We start from the raw sequence: 26,366 nt of genomic DNA, 5'->3' as shown, positions 1-26,366 counted from the left end.
GAGTCGGCCACGACTGGACCTAATGGTCAGGGGTCCCTTTACCTTTTTAATTATGCACAAGGCAAGACACCCAGTTTTCCATGCCCCCTCCCCCTTGCCTCAACCCTCTGTGCCATCTTCAATATGTTACAGAGAGTCCCCAGCTGGAGGAAGAACTGCAGTATGTAGCAGGAAGCAAAAATCAGACATCATGGAAGTGGTTTCAACCTGCACAACACCGGCATTGGACATAACCCATTCTTAGGACAAGTGATAAAAATGGCAACTTTTGTTAGCATACAGTTTCAACCCATGTCCTATTAGCATAAATAATTTCCAGTTATTTTTTTCTGGGTGCATGTAGAATTTGCTGTGTCCCCCTCCTTTTTTTGTGGGAGCATTTCTCATGTCACTTAATCATTTCATTACGCAGCTTCTTGAAATGAACTGCCGCGCTCTTCAAAAGACAAACACTCCTGTTCCCTAGAAAATGACAAACAGGAGATGAATAACTCCTGGTATTTACTTGGGACAATTAGTCCTGACACCCACATTGATCACAACGCTAGCTGTCACCAACCACCCCAGTCTGGAACCTATACAGAAAATTAATCAACAAGTGCAATACTGGCTAGATTCACATCTTGAATGAGATTCGTTTAAACGAAAGCGTTTGGGGAGAGACCGTCCAAAGTGGGGGCCCAGCCAGGGAAAAGACCTATCAGTACTCACTAGATCATGGTACAGACAGTGAGCATACATCCCCAATCCCCCAACCCTGGTCTTAAAGACACTTTGGCTGATAATGGAGGTACTCCTGCAAATATTTGAGCAACAAACTATTTAGGGCCTCGTGCAACATTACTAATACCTTGAACTGGGCCCAGTAGCACACAGGGCCAATGCAGTGTTTTTAGAATTGGTGTTAGCATGATGATCTCACCCTGCTGCCATAGTTAATAACTGACAGTCACATGTTGCACTAGCTGTAGATTCTGGACTGTATTCAAAGGTAGCCCCAAGGAAAGCTCATTGCAATAATCGCTGACAATTTCATTTCCCGGAAGGTGGAAGAAGCAACAAGGGGATCATCTACCTTGGACCCGGTCCTCACCAACAAGGAGGAGCTGATCAACAAAGTGGAAGTAATGTGAACCTTGGGAGGAAGTGATCCTGCCCTCTTGGCTTCATGATACAGAGGCAAGAGAAAGCTGAGTGTGGTCAGACATGCATTCTGAATTTTAAGAAGCTCATTTCAAAAAGCTTAAGGAGCTACAGGGTGAGGGCCCATGGTCAGAAATACCTGAATCCAAGATGGGTGGGAGTTTCTTAAAGGTGAAATATTGAAGGCACAAAGGGAGACAATTCCAACAAGAAAGTGGGAGGCATCTAAAGAAACCAGCGTGGCTGCATAAGGAGCTTACAGATGAGCTGAGATTTAAGAAGGGCAGGTATAAGGTCTGTAACTTGAACTTTAATGAATATTATTACACACAACAGCACAAAAACCAGCATATAAACAAAATGTAGCATATCCAGAAAACTTTGTTGAGTAAGCTAAAAACAAACCTTGGCTACAGATTGTGGCTTGTTTGGAGTGAAACAAATTTGAATCCTAGGTCCATGGGAAACGGTAAAGCAAGGATTATGGTTTGTTTATTCCCGGACCTAGAGGGAAGAAATATAAAGCTATCATGGCTAGCAGTCATTAATAGCTTTATTTATTTATTATATTATTTATTATAATAACTTTATTTATTTAATATGTCTTAGCCCTTTTTAAAGCCATCTAACTTGGTGGCTTTACAACTAGCCAATAAAAGACTTCAGTGTTATTATCCCTATTCAGCAGATGAGTTAGAAAGGTTAAGGACCAAAGATCAGCTCTGATCATGCTGAAGGTTTTGTGCATAGACAAGGAAATGGTATGTGAATCACACCCGCATACCCCACTTGCAGATAGACTTGTGCATGGAGACTGTGCAGAATAACTAGTGAAGAGCTGAAGGGCAGTGCCTCCTCCTGCAATCCCGCCTCCCCCCCCCACATTCATTGTGCTCAGTTGGTAATTTTTGTCATTGTGAGCAGGGCTGTACTGTCTCACTGTACTGTTAAGAGATATCTGATCCCAGTGATGACAAAATTGAGTCATGCTCACGTTAGTCAAGACATAATATGTTTGGCTGTATTTCTCGCCATGAGCCCGTTTATTTGCAAAACAAACAAAATGTACATTTAAAAAGATCCTATGATGTTCTCAAAATAGAAAACGTCACTCCACATGTCAGTTCTGAACCTACTGATGACTGCTCAGTGTGGGCATTGCCACCCACACGAATCATGCATGTTTACTCTTGACAGTTGGGACAATCATTCTCATGGGAGGCAAACCCACATAGCTACATGCTGAGATATTATTTTGCATGGTGGTCATGTTAGGAGATAATGTTTTCTTTGCTGTTAAGTTTGTTAAGTCAAAGGAACAGAAGCAGCGAAACTATGGGTATGTTTGCACTAATGATCAATGTGTACTCACCATGTTTCCCGTACCGTATTTTCATTAGATGTTCTCAGCAATGCATGTGCATCCTGTTTATTTTTGAAGAAAAAACACGATTGAAGTGCTCATTCTCAAACTCGCTTCACAACAGTTGGAATCCACAAGCTGATGCAATATCATCTTTAGCTAATGTGTGAACCTCTTTACCAAAGCCACTTCTTCTGCTGTAGGTGGTCCTACACTGAAGAAGAAGAAGAAGAGTTTGGATTTGATATCCCGCCTTTCACTCCCTTTAAGGAGTCTCAAAGCGGCTAACATTCTCCTTTCCCTTCCTCCCCCACAACAAGCACTCTGTGAGGTGAGTGGGGCTGAGAGACTTCAGAGAAGTGTGACTGGCCCAAGGTCACCCAGCAGCTGCATGTGGAGGAGCGGAGACGCGAACCCAGTTCCCCAGATTACGAGACTACTGCTCTTAACCACTCCACCACACTGGTGATGTGATAGTGAGAGTAAACAGGACCAAATTCAAATTCTTCAGAGTACAGGTGTGCAGAGAGTGGTGTGTGATGTGATGTGATGTGATAGTGAGAGTAAACAGGACCAAATTCAAATTCTTCAGAGTACAGGTGTGCAGAGAGTGGTGTGCAGATGACTGCTACATCACATCCAGATTACCACTCTTGCTTTCAAACCTTTGAGCATGCACAGGTGGAACAGAGAGTACAACATTGCACCGAGGGTGAAAACACCACTACTCCATCAATGCCCTCGGGTGAGAACACATATTGAAATGGATCAGAGACTAATCAGCAATGGGGAGCCTGCTTTCAAAGTGCAGTGGGTGAAACAGACTTCTGTGTGCTTTAAAGGGAAAATGTGAAGATACTGTTGTGAGTTGAGGGGGGTCAGTCTGCATGATACTCTGAGTTCCTTCTACTTCCAGAAGGGTTAAAATCTAATGGGGGGATTCCATTGTTGTACTAGTTAGGCATGTTTTTTTGTGAGGTAATGGCTGCACTTGTCACCTAAGAAGTGCCACCTAAGTTAGTATTGTTAATATAACAAAATACGTTGCTCTGTGCCAGAGGGAAAATGGGTGGGCCCCTTCCCTTGCCTGGCTGGTACAGTGGTACCTTGGGTTACAGACACTTCAGGTTACAGACTCCACTAACCCCAAAATACACTGTAGTACCTCGGGTTAAGAACTTTGCTTCAGGATGTGAACAGAAATTGCACGGCGGCGGCAGCGGGAGGCCCCATTAACTAAAGTGGTGCTTCAGGTTAAGAACAGTTTGAGGTTCAGAACGGACCTCCAGAACGAATTAAGTTCTTAACGTGAGGTACCACTGTAGTTAGAAGACAAAAGCAGAGGGTGTGAGAACTGAGCTGGGAGACAAAGGCCAGCCTTGATTTCTGCTTGATTCTAAGGCTGTGACTATGGGAGAAGCAAGACCCTTCAGGCTGTTGATGCTGTGAGCCCCTCCATCTTAGGCTCAGGTTGTTTGTTGTTATTGTTGTTGTTTAGTCATTTAGTCGTGTCCGACTCTTCGTGACCCCATGGACCAGAGCACGCCAGGCACTAAACCCTACATCAAGAAGACAACACAGGCTCTGCAAACTGAACCCTGGGTAAGTGACTGGAACCCCTGCAATCACTTGCCAATTGGAGATTGGGGTGGCGTGTAACAATACCCTCTGTTTGATTAATAACACTTGCATTGCCATAACTGCAGTGTTTCCTCTAAATGCTAGTGGAGGTTGAAACAGAAGTTAAGCCTAGGGTGGAGAAGGTATATATAGAAATCTATTTTTCTCCTTCTCTCATAATCCTCCAATTCAGCTGTAGCTACTGGGGGAGGGGGGTAGCTAGCTAGGGTTTTTGCCCCAGGTGAAGCCTCCATAGGGCCACCATTGAAGTTGCCGGCCTGTGTGTGTGTTCGCAAATGTGTGTGGGGATGCCAAACTTGGTCTTTGTCCCAGTTGAAATAAAGTCCAGTTTCATCCCTGCTCAGGGCCTTCCAGTGAAGCTGAATGTTGGAAGATTCAAGACATACGAGAAGAGGTACCAAGTTAAACTATGAAATTTGCATCCTCAAATCATGCTGGCTGGGGCTGATGGGAGGTTTGTAGGCTAAAATATCTGGACGGCATCAAGTTGGTATGAACATGCCCCTTTCTCCGCTATTTCATTCTGCGTCTTCTGTTTCAATATAAATTCAGTTGCCACCTGTAATCTTAAAGCCTATTAAGAGCAATCCTACTAAAACCATAAGGACTACTCTGAAGTAAGAGGCTTGAGGATTGTGGCAATAGTTTAGAATGCAGCGAGGACTTTCAGGCAATCACATTTTGTGAGACTCATTTCCTGAGCCAACGCAGAACTCTGCAAATCTCAGATTCCGAGAATGGCAATCCACCAGGACCAATTACTCCCAGCCACCTTACCATTCATATCCACATAGTCGTGTCACTGGCTTAATAGCTCCTTCCCTTGCCATACGCATGCTGCTTTGTTTGATTTCGCATACAGGCTTTATCAAACAGATAATCTGTTTGTTTTAGCAAGGCTATTGTTCAGGAATATTGTTCGGCCAATAAAGCGAGATGAGCGCCGCAACCCCAGAGTCGATCATGACTGGACCTAATGGTCAGGGGTCCCTTTACCTTTATTGTTCAGGAAGCTGCAGAAATAAAGGAAGACTTCAGGGGTGTCAACTTTATCGGAGAAAACTAGTCCAGCTTGAATTATGGGTTTTCTTATTTAATCAAACCCACTTCAAGTGACATGCTTGAACCCCCCCCCCCACCCCCAAATCTTGGAACAAACCTCATTCTGTACATCAGAGCATTTCTGTATCCATTAACTGGGAAATCAGAACAGAACACTGCATAGACATCCAGCAGGATTTACTTACTACTGGCATTATATTACTGTGGTGTTAAGTCCTGTAACTGAAGAGAAGCAGATGTTGTTTGTTTAGCAATGCTAGACATGATGAGACATTGCCCTGAAAGCTTTAAACATGGTAGAAAAGTCTGCACAGCCCGACACTGGAGCATTGTAAAACTACCCATGTGTAAAGTCTGCTATTGCTTTCCCAGGACACTTATTTCTGGACTCCTCCTCCCTCCTTTCAATTCGAAGAACAAATTGGACTTTTCTTTTTCCATTCAACCTCATAAATTTGTTTTCGTGAAACAGTTTAACCGAGTTTCAACAGCATTGTTTTAGAAGTATATAGTTTAATAAATGGCTGGCACATTTATTTCTGGTGTGCTGCTGTGGCCCAGCCACTTCTTCTGAATCTGAATGGCTTCCAGGCAGCAGCTGGTTTCATTTTTAGCTGGGTCAGTGTGAGCCTAATTCACAAGGAACAGTATAAATGTTCTTTATAATTGTTTAGCTTTGGATTCTTTAGGAATACTGTGGGGTATGGTTGCTGTTTTTAGCTGCACGGTAATATTTAAAAGTGATGTGTATTTGTGTAATAGGATTATGTGATGGGAAAAGGGTTTTCCATGATTCTAACTTATGGGATTCATCACTGGGAGATTAGCACACATGCCCTCCTTTCCCCTTTGCCTGGATACCTTCAGAGGAAGAAGATCCAGCCAAGATCCCCTCCCTGGTTGCGTGTGCTGCTCCACCCTTCTCCTCTTGAATAATGACATATACCATATACATGTCCATTAAAATGCAGGTCTTCAAAATTTGCTCAACACAGTTCAATGAATATTATTAATCTAATGACTAGAGAACACAAATGCAAGGTCAAAGAGAGAGAAAACAGAAAGAACTGATTTCTAATCCTATGTATTAAAATAAAATGACAAAACATCACAAAGTCTGTTCCTGAGCCCACGTTTGCCAAGGTAACTTAGAGGTTCAGGGGAGGATTTGGGTGTGCGGGGCAGCTGTTTAACTTCTGGTCCTAAATCTATCTATGTCACTGGGGGTTAAACCACAGAGCCTAGGACTTGCCGATCAGAAGGTCGGCGGTTCAAATCCCCGCGACGGGGTGAGCTCCCGTTGCTCGGTCCCTGCTCCTGCCAACCTAGCAGTTCGAAAGCACGTCAAAGTGCAAGTAGATAAATAAGTACCGCTCCGGCGGGAAGGTAAACGGCGTTTCCATGTGCTGCTCTGGTTCGCCAGAAGCGGCTTAGTCATGCTGGCCACATGACCCGGAAGCTGTACGCCAGCTCCCTCGGCCAATAAAGCGAGATGAACGCCACAACCCTAGAGTCGGCCACGACTGGACCTAATGGTCAGGGGTCCCTTTACCTTTACCTTTACTATCTTTTACTGGTTTCAAGTTAAGTATGCTTTTTAAAAAATATATATATATTTTATTTGGGTTTTAAACATAAATGCAAAAATAAAATCAGCATAACATATATCATAACATCTTTTCTTGACATCTATGGACTCCCTCACGCCTCCCGCTCTCATTTGCATCATTTTCAATTCTTGCCAGCAATTTATCATCTTGTTTACACTCTTGTGTCAAATTCATTTAAATATAATCTATAAATTCTCCAATAGGTTTATAATTTTTCCTCAAATTTACTTATCATCTTAATTCCTTCTATTTTAGTGGTGCACAATTATTTATGATCTAGCATCCTTTCTTAACATTCAACCAAATTACAGTATTTTTTAAAATGAATGTTGAATTTCTTCCACTCTTCTTCAACCCTCTCCTCTCCCAGGTCTCGGATTCTGCCAGTCATCTCGGCCAGTTCCATATAGTCCATCAAGTTAAGTATGCTTAACACATGGTCACTACTAGGAGCTTTTGTACCCTCCACCAACTACAACTCCCATCAGCCCTAGACAGCACCACCGTAGGAGTCCAAAATTTTTGGAAGAAACCCAGTTGGAGAAAACAGATTTAGTAATTTTGAAAAGAATCTGTAGAGCTCACAGATTTCAACCCCTGCCTGAAGTATTTATTTTCCTTGTTTTTAATTTGTGCTTTGATCAGCATTTTCCACAAGGTTCGCCTCATTCCAAATTGTATATATTGTCTGGTTGGCAGCCTAAGAACACACATTTTTGTGCTTTTTTGTGTAATCCATAAATGTATGGGTTGTACAGTGAAATGACACATGTTTGGCCAAGCACGACAGTAACAGTATATGTTGGGAGTACAGGTACAGTTCTGGTGTTACACATGGGACTGAATAGATGAGACAGTTTGTTTCATTTGGCCTCATGCTAAGCAATTTCTGCCACGCCAGAACTCATATAGAGCGAGAAACAACAAAGTATAACTCCCAGACGGGTAGCCATGTTGGCCTGTGGCAGCAAAAACAACAGTCCTGTAACATTTTAAAGACTTTTAAAAGACTTTAAAGATTTCTGAGACAAAGAATCTCTTCTATCCATTTGGAATTCTTTTAAGCATGACTAAAGAGGTCGTATGAATGACTTACCAGCAGGAGTGGGGACTTCTTTGAGCCTGGGGGCTGCTGTACCTTCCGGGCATCATTCCAGGGGTCATGCCCTAGCAGTGTGTAAGGCCAGAGACAAAAGCTAGCAGGCAACAAGTGTACATTTTACCTTTGTGCAATAGCCTATTTTGATGAGCCTCTGTAGAGCTTGCTCAGAGTGCGCTGTCAAGGCATACAACATCTCTCGGATAAGGACCTGCCACACTTTTTTCTTGGTGTGTAGATGTGTCAGGTTGAGCAGACCCCCATTGCTCTCTGGAATGGAGATACACTTAGTCTTCTGGCTAAGACAGGGAGAAGAACGTGCCAAAGAGAGTTGGGGTAAGAACACAGCCCTGTTTTACATTGTTGAGAGTTATGAGTGCCAAATAAACAAGGCTGGGAGGCTACCTGTGATCCCTGGGTCTAAGGTCCCCCTGCCCATTTAGAGATACACCAGTCAGGATGCTATACAAGAACTTTATCATCTCTCTCTTATACAAGATTGGAGCAGCACCATGCTGCATCTACAGGAGGCACTGCCGGTCTCCTCCTACCCTTGCCCCCAGTGGAGATCTTAGCTCACCCTTCTTCCCTGGTCTGTGTGCCATTTCGTGGTTCACCTCAGGTGCCAAAATGTATTGGGTCAGCTCTGTGCATAAACATATTTAATCATGTTCCTATATACAGGATTCCTATTGCATAGTTATAAAGGCTTTAGAGTCCTCTCATGCTACCAAAAGCAACCTGAAGAATGAAGTTGCTTTTCCCCTTCACTTCCTGTGTTTCATGTTATTCATTTAAAGAGGAGAGGCCTTTTCCCAGAACATGCTCTCCAGGACGAGCATCAGGCCTCACTGCTGTTAGAAATGTTGCAAAGCCTTTGAAAAAGGTTCTTCGTTTTCACCCTTTTGTTGGGGCAAAAGCCACTTGTTGAATAAATCCTATCATCCCATTCAATTAGGCTGCTGCTGGCTATCTATTATTCATAAAGTGCTTGATTGCCTTTTCATTGTTGACTGTGTAAGGTTGGATAAGATATGATTTCTGGCTGTATTCTTAGTCTAACATTGCCCGACTCCTCGGAGTGATACAAAAAAGTCCCCTAGCTGGCTCCACATTAAGCTGTCATCACCTGCCTGCCCATTTACCGGTGATAATAGATATTGGATCATAGGAATGTTCACCATGTGCCATCAAAGAAGTTCACCAAAAGCTTACCAGGTGGTAGCTTTCTCTCCTTGCTAATTTTGTGCTAAATCTGAATTAGGAAACAAGTTACTATGAGATATCAAGCAGAATAGGTTTTATGTGCACCTAATAGCGTTCCTTTGGGGTTCAGTTACCTGTTCTGACACTGAGAGTTGCTGTCTACCACTGGCCCTTCAGACGTGGAGCACAGACCCAACAGTGCTGCAGGAGTTAAATGTACAGTGAATCACCATGTCTGACACTGAAAATCTTGAAAAGTGTGGCCCTCAAAATACACTGAAGACCCGTTTAGATGTCACACTTGCCACACCCAAAGCACACATTTAATGGGTGCCATTTTGTCTGAACGCACCAGCCACTTGCACTCAGGGCTGGCCCTCCCATGACGCATGGAGAGGTACACACCCATCTATTTTATTTGCCACATATTTTGAACACACATTTTACATGCTAGCCTTCAGAATGATTTTTCAATGCATGACACTATATATACACGTTGGCCAGCATATTCCCAAAATAAAGGCTTTCCCTGGAGATGAAAAGTTTACAAGACAGGCATCGAGATTGAGACAGAGAAAAATGCCTTATTGGGAAAGAAAATAGCTGCAGTCATCAGATACATTAAGATAATATGTTTTTCTTGTGCAGGGACCTTTTCTGGATTTGATATCTGGAATTAAAGAGAAAAGCCTGAAGCTGCAGCTTCACCACTAATATACACTAGTGTAATCATATTCAAGTCAATAGAACAGCTCTACAGTAAGATGACTCTATTTTCTTATCCTCCAACAGGCTTCAAATAGATATTAACTGGGTCAGAGTTCAGCAGAGAAGTAATGAGTATTAGCATTAAAAAATGAGATGCACAAGCTTCATGGGTTTGCTGAGTGGCATTGTAGCAAGCCGTCCAGTTTTTCCAAACATGCTGAAAGGTGAGCCTCTGTTTGGAACAAACCACTGAGCTGTCTTTCTTGAACTACTAGCTGCAGTTCACTAAAGAGTCTAGATCCTTAACAAAATGCTTGCCTTAGTTTTCAAGTGAAGTACAGCTGAGCTTCCCAAGTAAAGTCATGTGCAAGGCTTCTTTCAAGCCAGCCTAGAACTGAGGATGTAAATCTGCTTGCAAATGGTTTGGATCCAGAACAGCCGCTCCTGCTCGTACATGGCCCTTCTAATTCACTCTACTTCACAAGAGGAGCAGTGGGTGTAATCAAGATATTTTGCTTCTTCGGGTGATGGACAAGATGGCAGCCCACCCCATACCACAAAGAGAAGCTGATTTGACTGGCAGCTGAATCTTATCTCCTTGGTAGTGATGGGCCAGCATTGTCCACTGCTCCTGAGGGTAGCAAGCAAGTTTTAGGGGTGCAGGGCAGTCTACGTTACCCACACAGCACTGTCCTCAACTCAATGCTAAGTCCCCACAACACTCAATGCCTGAGGTGACTGCCAGACACTAGGTTCTTTCGCTGAAATACCTTTTTTAGGGAGCCCCTTTTGACTATCTCTGAATTTTTAGAAAGGTTGCTATGGCCTTTTTAACAACAACAACAACAACAACAACAACAACAACAACAACAACAACAAACCAATACCATTTAGGACTCTGGGTTGTTTTATTGCACTGCTCGTTTTCCTTTCAGCAGCTGACTTTAAACAATAATCTTAGTGTTTAATTGTGTTTTTTATTGTACTGTACTGAAGTTATCTGATATATGCTGCTTTGAGGGATCCCATGGGCTAGTTAAGTGGGATGAACATGGTTTAATGAACAAATAAAGAGAACATTGCCCTGAAAATGAGAGAGAAAAGAATGTCTTTTTCTAGTCTTAGGGCTGGTTCACATATTCATATCAATTCCTTTGGTAACTTCAGAATCATGTGAAGAAATTTGACTCTGGAGTTCTTACACATAGGGTGGCTCTCAACCGGGATTGTACTTCTGTGTTCAATGTAGGAAGACAATAGAGCAAGGATGGGAGAATATGTGGCTCCTCCCACTGTTGTTGGACTACAACTTCCATCATTCCTGATCTTTGGTCATGTTGGAGTCTTAATAACATTTGAAGGCCACAGGTTCCCCATACTTGCACTAGAGATACAAACAAAAGGAACATTTCACTGACTGGTGCATCTGCTTATTATATTGCAGTCACTGTGTTCCTCTAACTACAATACTAAAACTCCCATCATCCTTGACCATGGACTATGTTGGCTAAGGCTGATGGGAGTTGTAGTCCAAGAATATCTGGAGGACACCTCAGCTAACCAAGCTGTACTATTCTTAGAAATCCATGACACAATGAGGAGCTCGCTGCAATGAAATGGGAGTTTCCCAGTAGATTTTGAGGGAATCTTCATAATTCACATGTTCTAAAGACAATAACTTGAAAAAAGCATATTTTTAAAAATTATGAATGAGAACCTTTATATGAAGGATATACAGATGAAATAGGCATTAAGTGGTGGAAGACATCGAGTAATTGAAGTTACAAAAATAACTACCAGAATGGAATTCAACTGAGCAGTTCACCAAGGGAACAGGAGAGCATCTGAGAAGGAGGGTAATTGGCAGGCATTCAAGCATTCCATTCCTTTCAAACAACCACCAGTCCCAGCATGCCTTTTTTGGAAAATGAAGTGTTTTTTGTTTCCTTATTTGCATGAATTGATCCATTCCCATCATTTTGTGTAAATGCTGAACCAATGGTGTTGACATTGCAAATGTGCCATGAATCAAAATAAATATTTTTATCCCAAAAATATAGATACTAGAAACAAATTATATTTTATTTTTCCCTTTACACAGATTGAAGTCTGATTCACACAATTGCGTCTTGTGCCAAATCTATGACCACACAGTATGTATGTATTTCTATATTTCGGTATGCACAGGTGACTAATCTGTGTTCAGGCACCTAAACAAATCATACAACTACTGGAGCACAGTACTCCAGAATGGACTGTGGCTCTGTACACATTAAAGGCATAAAACACAGCGAGTTTGCTCCCACTCCCCACCCCCATTGCATTTTAACTTGAATTTGCAGTGTTGTGCACATCAGAGAGGGGCAGGGATGTCTTCACCCAATGCTCATGGCCTGTTTTGTTTCCCTGCCCCACCAATGCTCCAGAACACATACTGGTACTCATGAAGTTCTTGTCTGTGCATGTGCACTCCTCTGCACATGTGTGCCAGCTGTCTCAAATGTACATGCTCAGCTTAAGTACAAAGTCAATGTGACTTAAGTTTTCTAGTCAGATTGAAGCTCCCTTGAGGGGAAAAAACATCAAAGAGCAAGAAACTACAGGATGAGTGTGGATTGGGGCTAATGTTGTGTGTATGTGGCTTCAAAAACTAGCAGTTGAAGTGCGCTGGAGTAAGCAATAATGTATACAAGGCCTGAAAATAAGCCCAAGAGCTGCTTGAGTGAATTATCCCTAAATTATGATTTCATTTGTGTGATGCATAAAATATTAAGCTTTAGAATAAGTATCAATCTTCTTCAGAACCTGAAAACCTGACTACAGCATAGTTTAGGGTCAAAACACAAAAAGCACCCCCCAATTTTCCTGTTCAGATTAATGATTTTCTTGGGGGTGGGAGGGATGACTAATAATTTCCAAACTTTGTGCTTGGAAACATTACTAGCTATCCATTGCAGAAATGAACTTGGCTCAGTTATTATCCAGCTGCTACAGACTGGAGATTGAACAAAGGGGAAGGCTTTTGCATCTAGTATTTTAAGAACAGAATAGCTGGCCTAAAGTCAGCTCTCTTGGGGAGAATATTTCTGCTCCCCTTTGAAACTAAAACCCCTCAAACAAAGAACTGTTCTCTCATGCAGTTTTTTCCTTCTTGATGGAGAAATGAAACTTCTTGGATCTTTTGCTTGCTTCTTTTTATGCTTCTTTATGCACCAGCAGTTTCTTACTAAATATTTTAGTGCAATTTCTGTACAAGTCACTTATTATTAATTGTATTATTAATTGCAAATTTAATTGTATATATGTATAGCCCACATTTTGAACCAAAAGTGATCCCCATTCCAAGATTCTTCACAAATTTAAAGTCCAAATACATACATACATACATACATACATACATACATACATACATAAACTACCACAAAAAAATGATAGCAAAACAGAAGCAGACTTCTTCTTTGGCGATCCATTGAGACTAAATTACTGCAATGCACTTGCTATGGGGCTGCCCTTTGTCCTGGTTCAGAAGCTTCACCTGGTGCAGAATACAATGGCTAGGTAGCTGACAGCATGTGACACCTCTGCTAAAATACCTGTGATAGAAAGGAAATTTACATACCAAGTTTATTCGGTGTCATTTCACTATAAATGATTACCTAAGCTCTTTTAAGTTTGACTCAACATAAAATTAGACACTGTAGAATGCAAATAAGTCAAATTAGGGAAGACATATTTATGGTGTCTTTGCTGATTATTTTTCATTCTAGTCATATAGTTCAGGGATGGCAGAACCACCATCTGAAAGCAGATCTTATTTTAAAATCGCTCTAGTTTGAATAAAGACACAGGTTTGAATAGATGATCTGCATCAAGAAAAAAAGGGTATGTCTCCCCCCCCCCCACCGAGCTGGCAAATTCACCTATCTGTCGAAGAGAATTTTTTCCTTTTATCATTTAGCAATCTGGACTACTTACCACATGAAACAGTTCCCTGTTATTTGAGCTGTGTGATCTAACCAAGGAAAAAGTCATCGCTGACTTATCATTTTTATTTGTTCATGTACTACCTAAGAAAGTATTGGAAACAAATTTATTGTGCCATGGCACCATGAGCATTTTCCAAAGGGGTATTATACATTTGCTGCTGATTAAACTCACTGAGCATGGCTACTTTAAAAAGAAAAGAAAAAGACCAGTGTTTTGATATCCAGTGCCCCAAGAGCTTCAAAAGATTACACCGTAGTTAAATGGAGGTACAGAACTCAAACAAAGGCAATGTTTGTTTGACTACATTCAAACTGGCTCAGTTTCAGCTCCTGTTCTGGTTCAGCACACTGCATGTTTTCAGTAACCAGACAGAAAATCTATGTAAAAATGAAGAAAGAATGGATGAAGGTTATAGTTAATCATCTTTTTACTCTGGCTTTAGGCACCTGAGATGTATATTTTTAGGTACCACCTTGTTTTTGTGACTGTAACTTGTTTTTAAACTGTTTATTATTATTTAATGTTGAAACCTGCCCTGGGACCTTAGGGTGAATGGTGCGTAATTAACAACAACAAATGTCCAAATGTCTGAACTATCCTGAAATAGATTATGAAATTACTCTTAGTATATAATATGCAACTTCTTACTTGTTCCCCCACGAAAAATGGGAAAACATCTTTCTTTTGTACATATGGCCAAAATCCCCCACTGCTTCTGTACATTGTCAATCCAAGTATCATAGCTAAACGAGGAAGAAAGGTGCTTCAGAGTGGCGAACAACTCGGCATGAGGCTAGGAGGTGCATTAAGGAGCTAAAGCCTGCGAAATCTCCAGCACAAAAGCAAAGTCCATGCTTCAGAATTAGCATGGGTTTTAATTCCAATCTCAGGGCAATGCCCTGATTAGAATGTTTTATAATTAAATACATCCCCATTAATTGACTAGACTAATGCGCTATTGTGTTCATTACTTTGAGCCGTGAATGGATAAAAGGCCTTTCTGTTTTTGTAATCCAGTAATGCACTTAGATTTATTGTGTACAAAAGCATAAAATGAAGGGATTAAAGCACTGCAAAGCAGAATTATGTGCCACTTGCTACAATTTGTTCCACTGATAACCTTCTTTTAATAGGCACTTTACAAAAGAAATTTATTTTATTATCACCCATTTGCTGTGCCAAGCAGGGTTTTTAAAACACTCAGATGTCCTTGCCGAGTACCTTGATGTGTGTTAACCACAAAATAAGATGTGGATTTTAAATAGGACGTTAATTAGTGCATTTGGAGGAAATCTTCAGCGTTGATAGTTTAGCCGTCAATGATCATTGTCTGTCTCTTGATTCATGTCATCCATTTATATTTTCCAGAGGAAAGAAAAGTAGTTTACGGTAAGGATGCTTACAAATATATAGTTTTATAAGTGAATCCTCTGCAGACACTGCAATTGGGGAAAATAAACTTTGCCCCCTGTATATAGGGAAATACAGTCTTTAGGCTTAAGCACAGTGAGGCACATTCAATGAACTTGTCATCAAATGTGAACTGACTTCGTCAGAAGGCACTGTGTTGTGAAGAGCTGATGAGACCTTTGTACCTGGCATGTGAACAAGTTGGTCTTTCTCCCTGTGCTCTGCTTTATCTATTTCCTGTAGAGTTGGACTAAGTCCTGATTCATTCATGACCACAGTGGGTGTACCACGCCTTCAACTCGTTCCCAAGTGACAATATAGTAATGGCTGTGTGGAAAAACTGTATGGGCAGGATGCATGATATGGTTCCTTCCCACACAAGCATTACCCATCTGCCCAGAAGAGTGACACTTGCAAGGCAAGGAACTGTGTAATTTGCCTGGCTCATGCAGAGATGTTTCCTGGAGCAGTGTGGGAGTGAATCACAGGGAATCAGCTCCCACACTTCTCCAGTGTTGCAGGAATCACATCTAGCATAAAACACTAACACGAACCCTCTATACTGTACATTTACCCAAGACGGTCACATTGAACTCAGCAGAATTTATTTTTCAAATAAACAGAGCGTTGGGCTATATGGCTTGCCCCTACAACTTACCATGTGTTGGAACTATTCACCTGACCTGCTGCCCTGTTTAACTGTAGGTCGTTATTCATTTTGAACAATTAAAAAGTAGGACTTGCAGTGATAAGAATGCATCCCTGTATTTAAGGTTGCAATCCTAAACACATTTACTTGGAATTACTCTCCACAGAAATACAGAGCAGATATATTTGTGTGGCTACCCATGTTCTGTGGAACAGCATTTCCACTGAGATACAACAAGGGCTCACTATCTGCAGTTTATAGAAACAGTTGAAGACCTTTTTTTTTGTTCTGGAAGGCTTTCCCAATGGGACAAACGAGTCTTTAACATGAGGGTCCATTTGTTAGAGTTGTACATGTTGTTTTTCTGTTTTTCAACTGTTTTAAATTATTTTATGTGCAAATTGCCGCCGCCGCAGCAGCAACAGCTTTCTTCCTTGATACAAGTGTGAAATTAACATACAACAGGAAAGAAGGGTATGCCATGTATATGTCTGCCCTTTCCGTACCATGTTATATGTGTGTATATCTATTTTTGTATCTACAGGCCAGTTGAAGACAATACTTCATCTATGTTTGTGCCCATGCAATCGGATGTAGTGGGTTTTAGTCCACAAAGTCTTATACCACAATGAATCGCTTAGCCTTTTAAGGTGATGCAAAACTCTTGAAACTATAAAAAGGAACTGCGAAAATGATTTGGTTACAAAGTTGACTATTTCTATACTGGGATTAATATAGCTCAGCAAATAAAGCAAATCCTGACTAGCCCAGTAATTAGACTTCCGGCATGTGATTGTTTGGAGAACATGGTGCCTTCCTTTGCCTTAGCAATGAGATCCTGGCCATGAGTACAGTCCTCCATAATCATCATCCTGACTGAGGAGGTTGTGGAAGGCGGAATTGCACAGCTGAGGTTTTCCTGATGGGTGGATGTATTTTAGGTTATCTTCATCTTTTATTCTCGAAAAGGCAGCTTCCATTTAGCTCTGCTTTAAAAATAAAACAAGGCATTCTGAATAAATGTCTCTGAGTGTTGACTGCCACAGGGCTTTCTTAAAAGTTCTCAGTAGAGATACCCCAGGCCTAGAGGGAACTATACAAAACCTTGTTAATAATCCTGTATTGGTGAAGTGAAGTCACTTTTCTGCTGTTTGTAAATGTGTCCACAGGCCCAAAAATATTGTGTCCCCCCCCTTTTAATATGCTTAGCCTTTATTTTCACTTAATGTTGAACATGGCATACTAGATATGGCCATGGATAGCATTCAGCTAAGCTTTACTCAGAATAAATCCATTAAAATTAATGAAACTAACTTAATCATGTTCATTAACTTAAATGAGTCCACTCCGAGTAAAACACAGCTGAACACCACTCCATATATTCTACTTACACTAATGTATTCTAGTTTTTAAAGTATTTACAACTCATTAATATGCAACAAGTAACTTTTTACAAGTTCAGAAAAATTGAAGTATCGTAGAAACAAACCAAATCTACTTTTAAAATATAAAATGCAGGAAAATATTCTTATAAATATTATTGTTAGTTATATTCAAGTTATATACGCCTATCAAAAATTATGCTTTATAACCTAAACCTGGATAACGGAGTTTTAAGTAATAAACAGCTGCAAAAGCTAGAAACATTAATAACGGTCTTAAAATTGCAACTGCAATGCAGGATTCATCACATATAATCCGGGATTCAAAGGGTGGATACCATCGTGAATAGCATATGCTGTTTTCTTTCTCACGTTCAGGATTTCTGCAGAGTTTCTTTTGACAAGTGTCTCCCTTTGGGCACTGGCTACATGGAGCTCCCGCTTTATAAGGACGAACTCCCGCGTAGTTGCCCGGTGGACCATAAGTACAAACGAAATATGAAAAATTCTTGGTCTTGGCTCCTTTGCTATTAGTTGACGCAGGACAGTGAACAATAGCACAGCCAATCTTATAAGTATTAGCCCAAACAACCTGAGTATAATGACCACAAACATGTGTACATTTGTGGGTTTTGTAGGTGTAGTATATTACCCAAAAAGATTGTTGTCAGGGTAGGACGACATCCCCAGAGAACTGTAACACAAGCAATGGTTTTCTACAGTTTTTGAAACTGGAAATATTGTAGAGAACTAGTCTACATAAGAGGTGGCTCTAGATAAGTGCAGTGTGGAGCTTCTGGGATGCCAGAGCAGATGCCACCATTATTACTCCAATGGAAGACGAGAAATTTGAGACACCAAAGCCCACCACTGTAGATGAACTCAGCATGTGAAGAGGTTTCAGCTGGTTGCTCCAGCTTAGTTGCATGGCTCTCACAAACCATGCTATACCAATACAGTGGTACCTTGGGTTACAGATGCTTCAGGTTACAGACGCTTCAGGTTACGGACTCCACTAACCCAGAAATTGTACCTCGGGTTAAGAACTTTGCTTCAGGATAAGAACAGAAATCGCACAGCGGCAGCGGAAAGCCCCATTAGCTAAAGTGGTACCTCAGGTTAAGAACAGTTTCAGGTTAAGAACGGACCTCCGGAACAAATTAAGTTCTTAACCCAAGATACCACTGTACTTCCATGCTTTACTTTGCTACATATTACATGATTTTAAATCTCTGCCGGGGTTCTCTCACCAAAAGAGTACTTGCAAAACTAGGATTATGGCATCCAGGAATTCTCCTTTCTATATTTTCATTTGCGCCAACAGAAGTAAGCTGGGGCCTGAATCCAGCACATGGCTGCTTGGTCATACACTACTGAGTAATTTGTGAGGTTGAGGCTCAAAAGATAGTGAGTGGACACTTTGGCTCCTGTCTCTCCAAATTTCAGGGGCACCCAGAAACAATCTGAGAAACAATCCTGGCTCAGGATTGGGGGAGTACAGGGGTGGTGGCTGTACTACCAGGCAGAGCTAGTTTTCTCTGGGCTATTATTAATTATAAAAATATTTATTTATAGCCTGCCTTTTTCACTTACAGGCACTCAATGTGGCTTACAGACAAAACAGAAACAGCTAAAAACATGGGGTGTGTGAAACCATCATTAAAAACAATTAAACACCCCCCAATATTTATTATATTATATTAATATTAAATATATTAAAACATCATCCAGGTCACTACAATAAAAACATCACAGTACCATCCCTTACCTTAAATATGGTCAGTTCCCAAAAGGCTGTTGGAAAAAGAAAGTCTTCTTCTGCTGAAGGAAGGATAACAAAGAAGGAGCCAGTCTAACTTCTCTAGGAAAGGTGTTCCAAAGTCTGGGAGTGGCCACCAAGAAGTGTTATCACGCATGGTTTGTAGCCTAAGCAGAATTCTTTATACACTGGCCATGATGAGATGGAAAAATAAACCACAAATCCTTTACAAGGTGTCAGCATGGAATAACACAGGCTGTTCATGATGCTAGTTTTGGATATGAGGCACAAATTCATTACATGTTGTGGAATGTCCTCTCTGCTGAAATGCAAAAGGACCCATGCCCCATACTACAACTTTCCCATTTACAGGTTGTTGCATTTAGTTAAAACACAATTTCAAAATAAAACACAATTACAATGATATGATAGATGGTCACAAAAGAAAAGATGATGCTAGGATACAAGGTTGAAATAAGACTGAGGCAGCAATTTTTCCTACTCATTGCCTTGAGGAAGGCTTGCCATCTAGTGGATCCAACAGATAAAAACATGTTGAGGAAAAGACCCCTTAATGCCAACTGAAAGAAGTGAATTTAAGTTCTTAACTGTTCCAGTTATTCATTTATCTTATTATACATTTCCCCCCCTGTACTTTTAGAAAGTGTATGATGTGATACAGGACTATAAATCAGTGATCATAAAAGTACATTTGCTCTTAGCACCAATAGCTTTAGATGTCACAGGTTTTTTTCCATTAAACTATCTGTTGTGACCATTTCTACCTATTACGCTAAGCCAGAAGGTAAGGTTTATTAAGTCATGCTGTGCTAGTTAATGCAGCCTGAGCACTTCTGCCTTGCTCCCTCCTTTAGCGAGTAGGAAAACAAAACACAAAGTCACCAGTTTAGCATAGTGTGACATCCAAACACACAAAAAGTCCTAACTGCTAAGCTAATTCTTGCTTACCATTAGATTCTTCCATTCTGTGTATGTGACCAAGCTAGTGTAGATGTCACTGAGAAAGAAGAGTGGACATACTGGGAATGTGGGCTTGGGAGAGCACCTCTGGGGGTGCCCAAAATCGTCCTGTCACAGCACCTATGGAAGGCATTGATGCGTCGCTCCTCGTGGGTAAGTTGCCCACAGCTTGCTTCCATAAAGCAGTGTCCTCAACAGACAAGCCTGGTAGACCTTTATCTTGGTATTGGGTGCTAGCATCACATCATTTAGATCCGTTCTTTTAACCACAAGTACCAGCATTCAGGGTAGAGGTTCACATGCAGTGGAGCTATTCCACAAATGCAATCAAGCAAAGTCTTTGCTGCAGGGTGATGGCGTTCTCTACATTAAAAATGTGATAGTAATAATTTCATTCCCATGGAAATCAATACTATAGCCGGAGAAAAATATTGATCATTAAAAAAACACAAAAACGGTTACATTGTAGAGATAGCGAGTTAACATGAAGATATCAGTTAACATGGGACCAAGTCTGACTGAACAATTGACTAAACATACATTTATTCTTAAGGAAATCAGCTATGAGTGCTCACTGGAAGGACAGATCGTGAAGCTGAGGCTCCAATACTTTGGCCACCTCATGAGAAGAGAACACTCCCTGGAAAAGACCCTGATGTTGGGAAAGATGAAGGGCACAAGGAGAAGTTGATGTTGGGAAAGATGGAGGGCACAAGGAGAAGGGGACAGAGGACGAGATGGTTGGATAGTGTTCTCAAAGCTACCAGCACGAGTTTGACCAAACTGCGGGAGGCAGTGGAAGACAGGAGTGCCTGGTGTGCTCTGGTCCATGGGGTTACGAAGAGTCGGACACGACTAAACAAAAACAACATTTAAGGGTTGCATATGGAAAAAACAAGAGACTTTTGGGACGTTAATGCTGTGAACTCCTCCCTCTTAGGTTCAGGTTGCATATAGTGTAAATAAACCATGTATCATAAAGGCACCACAGTCGCTGCTGTGCCTCATTTCCAAAAGGAAACATGAACCCTGGGTCTTTCAGCCACATTATCAGGGCACCTTGCAATACTAAACTCCCGACCCTCTCCATACGGATGACTGGCAGTCACTTGGGGGTGCAAGGCTGTTCAAATAAATCCCTGCTCCTTAACCCGGCTGCACCTGCACTTGTGTGTTCGATAAGGAAATACAGAACGAGCAGGGAACTGGCAAACAACTTGACCCCCGCCCCGAAACTGTGGTGAGGCAGAGAAAGGTTGCCCAGCCGTCCTCCCGTGCCAGAAAGCACCGGCACAGCGTGGAGGGAGAGGCGCTACACGGGCTTTTTGCGCTCCAAGAGCCTTCAGAAAGATGGGGCGTGGAGGGGGGGCTCATTTCCAGCTTTGCCAGCGTGGCTCCTCGTATTCCCCAGTTATGGAAGACGAGCAGCAGGCAGAGCATTCCTGCCTCACCCCATCCCAGCTCGTCGTAGCTGCAACTAAGCCGAGCGGCCGCCTCTTTCTCGTCCTCCCCTTTTGGGCTGACGCGCTCGGAGCGCGACGGGGAGGAGCCATGTTGGGCTTCGCCCTCTGACTGGGAAGCGGCGCTCGCCGGGTAGCAGGACAGGGAGAGAGGAAGAGGAAGGGAGGAAAAGAGGCTGGCGGGGCCGCGGGAGCGCCTTCCCCTTATGCACGCGCCAGCTGAGGCGGCGGCGGAGGGCTTGTCTGTGGCAGGGAGGAGATGGAGGCGGCAAAGGCAAAGATGGGCTCTGAGGACGTGCTTCGGCAGACCAGCCGGCTGGCCTCTTCCAGCGCCCTCTTGCAGGTATCCGTCGTGGCAGAGGACGGAGGCGAGGCGGTGCTCGCTCAGCCCTAGCCTCGTCCCTTTCCCTGGCTTCTCTTCGGTGACTCGTTTGCAGAAACGCCCTCTCGACCCAGTCAGGGATGCCTCTTCCCGCAGTTTGAATTGCTTGCCTCCTCCCTGCAAGAGGTTTGCGCAACGGACTCACTGGCCACCCCTGTGGCTTGGTTGCATTTGGTTTGCTTGCTTGCTTTTGCACCCTGTCACCTGTTTCCAGCTCCAAACTATTAGATGTGCGTGTGAGAGAGACATCCACATCTCTTTATTCCCTCGCAGAAAAGACCCTTCGCCGGCGATGGCACATTACCTTGCTCAGTGGGTAGACTCAGCTGTTTTTGGACCTCAGCTCCCATCATCCCGGACCGCTGGCGCAGCCAGCTAGGGATGATGGGAGTTGTAGTGCAACAACAGCTGGGTCCTCGAGTTTGAGAAACACTCTGGTAGAGCATGAGACTCTTAATCTCATGGTCCTGGGTTTAAGCCCCACATTGGGAAGAGGATTCCTGGCAGGGGGTTGGACTAGAAGTCCCTTGTATGATCCTGCGTAGGATCCACACATTTGCTTTCCATTTGCATTTGTGGTCATGGAAGAATATGAGGCATGCATTTTTTTGGAGCCGGACCCAATTGGGTCTCCTCAGATAGTATTGTCTCTGTACCTCATTGTCATGAGTGTTCTTCACCAAATGTGAACAGGACTATTGGCTTCCCAATAGTCTATTGGACTGTTGGTGTCCCTGTACAAGTACACACATGTATAGTATGGACATGTTCTATACATGGGGTTTGTGCAGTCTCCTTCACGTGTATTTCGGAGCATCTTTCACAAAAGTGCCTTCTCTAGGAATAAGTAGTATTTGCAAAATGTTCCTGAGCATCAATTCCCCAGCAATGCCCAGTATTTAGTTGTTGGAATAAATTCAGAAAGCTGTGAGTTCATGCGATTCAGTTAATTGCTTCAAATAATTTGTGACTTGTGGCAGAATATGTGCATAGGAGAGAGCTGTTTATCAACAACACAAAATCATGTGATTTTAGGACTGTTCCTTATATTCATGTTTGCGTTCTTTGCTTTCTGTATGTCTCAGCATAAATAGATTGTTTATTTAGTGTTTGGTTCCCTGTGTCTGAGTAAGACCTAGGTTCAAATTCCCACTAGGCCAATAACGCTCACTGGGTGACCTTGACTTAAGTCACCTCTCAGCCAGACCTACCTTACAAGGTTGTTATGATGTTAATAAGGAGAGCCACGCACATCACTTTGAACTCCTTGAATGAAAGTTGGGATATGAGTGCAATAATAAAGTGACTTCCATTTCAGGAATGTGGTTTTAGAAGCCTCAGGTCACAACCATATATATGCACACAGTGGAGACCATTTCCCCCAGGACTAATGGCATCCGGTGGATTTTCACTGGGATTGTTGCTGGACAGGGAAGGAACACATTTCTCCCTACACTCTTCAGTCCTGAGAAAATCTGTTCTTTCCTCACCTGCTCTAAATTAAAATCAAAGAAACCCTGATGTACTTTCAAGTGATGATCTAAGTGTCCTGCCTAGCATGGTACTGAGAGGAACCTGCATAGAATCTTTGTAGTTGTGTAGTCTACATGGCTGTCTTCCCATGCTCAAAATTATTATACAAGAGAAAAGGTGTCTATGTTTTCCTAAGTTTGAGTTATGCTGCTGGTTATACTCTAGGTTGGAGCATGGGAAGACAGAGCCAAGTTCACATGAAATGCTAAATCATGATTTAAAGTTGTGGATCATGTCCCGCTCCCTCCCATGTGGCTGGGAGGATGAATTTTGATTTTAGTTTGGTTTTGAAGAATCTTCACTTAGTGTTACCTATGAACCAGAGCTTGGTTTCAAACAAACCATCTTTGTTTAAGAAGCCAACTTCATAACCCTTGGTTTGAGAGTCTTTTAAAGGAAAGCTAAATTGGCAGATGGAGAGTGGAAGTGTGTAAGAGCAAAGCTTTGTCATGCTCCTGATGGCTTGTCTTCTTCCTGCTAAACCATGGTTTAGTCTTTTGTGTGAACTATGGTGAGGAATCCCGTGAATGTCATAGAAGAGAAAACCGAGGGCAGAAACAATCTGCATATATAAAAATGATAGGTAAAGCTACAAATACTGTAAGGGATTGGTCTACAAATTTGCAGATGGGAAGCAAACAATGGCATTGAAGAAGGGAATGGTTTGCCAGCTAGCTGAATAACCAGGATCCAGATAAGTTGAGCAACTAGTATAAAAGCAACAATAATGAAAATATTTAAAGATTCCATATATATTGCAATTAAGTATTGCACACTACAAATGATAAATTCGAAGTTTATTATAAGTACTAGTCATTTAATACTAAAGAAAATAGAAGTTAGCTTCATTCTGTTCAGCTGGGCTTGCTTTCACATAACTGCAGTTAGGAGTATAATACTACAATGCTATACAGGCCAAGAAGTAAGCTGTGTTAACTTCAGTGGGCCTAGTGTAAATCTATCATATTGCAGCCTTAGTGAGTATGGCTGAGGTGAAATTTGTATTCAAGACTTCCAGTTTACATAATTAGTAAGTTGCTCCTTGAATCTGATTTTGCTTACATGAGTTGAAAGCTGGTGGAAATTTATTTGTCAGTAAGTAAGAGCTGTTTGACAGTGGAATTTGCTGCCAAGGAGTGTGGTGGAGTCTCCTTCTTTGGAGGTCTTTAAGCAGAGGCTTGACAACCATATGTCAGGAGTGCTCTGATGGTGTTTCCTGCTTAGCAGGGGGTTGGACTCAATGGCCCTTGTGGTCTCTTCCAACTCTATGATTCTATGATTCTATGATTCTATTTCCTGTTTCACTCTATTTTTTAATTTTTTTTACAGATACTGTTCCGCCTAATTACATTTGGGTTAAACGCTTTTACCCTACGATATGTTTCAAAGGAAATCATTGGCATTGTGAATGTAAGGTAATAAATAGTAATCTGTTTCTTTTAAGGTATGCGTGATTCATGATTCCAAATTACGGCAGTTTGTTTCATTATATTCTGTTCTGTTTGATTTCTTTTTAAACCTTGGCAGTGACAAAGTAAATTACTCCACTTAACTTTTTGCTTGGCAGGGATGCTGCAGAGAGACATTTTGAATGGTTTCGTTGAACTAATGTCTGCTGTGTTGTCTAAATGCAAATTTGAATTTGTGATTTGGTTTCTTGGACAAATGAATTTCCATCCTCTAGTATGCAAATCTATAGTACTATTGAGAGTGCTGTGTTTATGCACTAGTTTATGACTTGGGTGGAGATTCAGTAATTTTTAGTCTTTCTTGAAATATGATGTGTGGTGTGTACCTCTCTGATTTTTATTATATTCTCATGGTGTTCTTCTGGGGCGGGCATTCCAATTCCACCAAATGTGAGTTTTGAAACATATATCTATTTTTATTGAAAATCTCATCTGTCTTCTGGACTGCAAAGTTCTCTGGTTTTTCTTTTCTTTTTGCTAGCAGTGAAATGAAATATTGAAGTTGCTTGCATGCTGTACTGTTCTTATCTTGATGGTACTGTTATAACAATGCCAATAGCAATGTTAACATATAAAAAATAATTGATACAAAATATACTGCTGAAACATTTGTCTGTCTGAGGCAGCAGTATAGTTTTGCATTTGGTGATATGTTACTGTAAGTGTTGGCATTCTCTGCCCCCAACCACTTATAAGGGGACAAACAAAATTTGGATTGGTTGGTTAACCCAACCTTCTGTGCTGTTTATTATTGGAAGTTTTTGTCTCGTTGACAGTTCATCTTGTACTGAAATTACTCATTTTCCTTTTTTAAAACGTTTAGGCTGATGCTGCTTTATTCTACAGTTGTTTTCTTAGCCAGAGAGGCATTCCGAAGAGCTTGTCTGAGTGGAAGTACAAGGAGAAACTGGACCAAAACATTTAATCTTTTGTGGACAATGTATGTTTAAATAAGACATTGGAATCCTCAAATTAATTACTCTCATTAGCTCACTCAGTTAACCCTTCCCCCATTTCTCCTCTTATGTCTAAGTACATAGTAAAAACAAAAAACTACCATCCTAATTTATTTTCTCTGGCAAGGGTTTCACCTGTCATCCTGGAGCTCATACTTGCATTTTCAAAGATTCAAAGCAGATGCTCCACTTGCTGTAGGAAGCTTTATTCTACAGCAGGCAGTGAAGTAATATAGGATACATTGGCTCATTTGGCTCCCTACATTTTAAGGGAACAGGTAGGATGCCTGGAATGACAGGTGGCCATCCTAGTTTCAGTTTGTAGCACTTCTGATAATCTCAGAAAGGTTAAATCCTTTTGAAGTGCCTGTTTAATTTATCTGAGTTTTACGTGTACTTTTGAAAAGGTAAGGCAGCCTCTTGCTTTCAAACCATGAATGAATAAAAGAGTAAGCAGTTTAGTTTTTTTGGTTTAGTTAAGGTAGAAAATGGAATAAAGGTAAAGGTAAAGGGACCCCTGACCATTAGGTCCAGTCATGGCCGACTCTGGGGTTGCGGCGTTCATC

The 26,366-nt window shown here is 41.7% G+C and overlaps 1 protein-coding gene across 4 annotated transcripts in view; it reads left to right on the top strand.

Annotated features, from left to right (window-relative positions):
- The first annotated feature begins 21,534 nt into the window (after positions 1 to 21,534).
- Positions 21,535 to 26,366, top strand: part of RFT1 (RFT1 glycolipid translocator homolog) — a 28,674-nt gene continuing 23,842 nt past the window's right edge. The window contains exons 1-3 of one of the 4 annotated variants that reach the window (XM_081848236.1): positions 21,551 to 21,803; positions 24,705 to 24,790; positions 25,668 to 25,784. In XM_081848236.1, coding sequence (XP_081704362.1) covers positions 21,720 to 21,803; positions 24,705 to 24,790; positions 25,668 to 25,784 — 287 coding nt within the window. In that variant the 5' untranslated portion in view covers positions 21,551 to 21,719. Of the gene's footprint in view, positions 21,804 to 24,704; positions 24,791 to 25,667; positions 25,785 to 26,366 lie in introns of all 4 variants that reach the window. The other 3 variants (XM_081848239.1, XM_081848237.1, XM_081848238.1) reach the window with 3 other exon arrangements.

This window comes from Podarcis erhardii, assembly GCF_964252035.2.
Source record: "Podarcis erhardii genome assembly, chromosome: 2".
NCBI classification, from domain to species: domain Eukaryota; kingdom Metazoa; phylum Chordata; class Lepidosauria; order Squamata; family Lacertidae; genus Podarcis; species Podarcis erhardii.
Note: the sequence above shows the minus strand (reverse complement) of the source record. Positions and strands in the feature narration are given on the sequence as shown.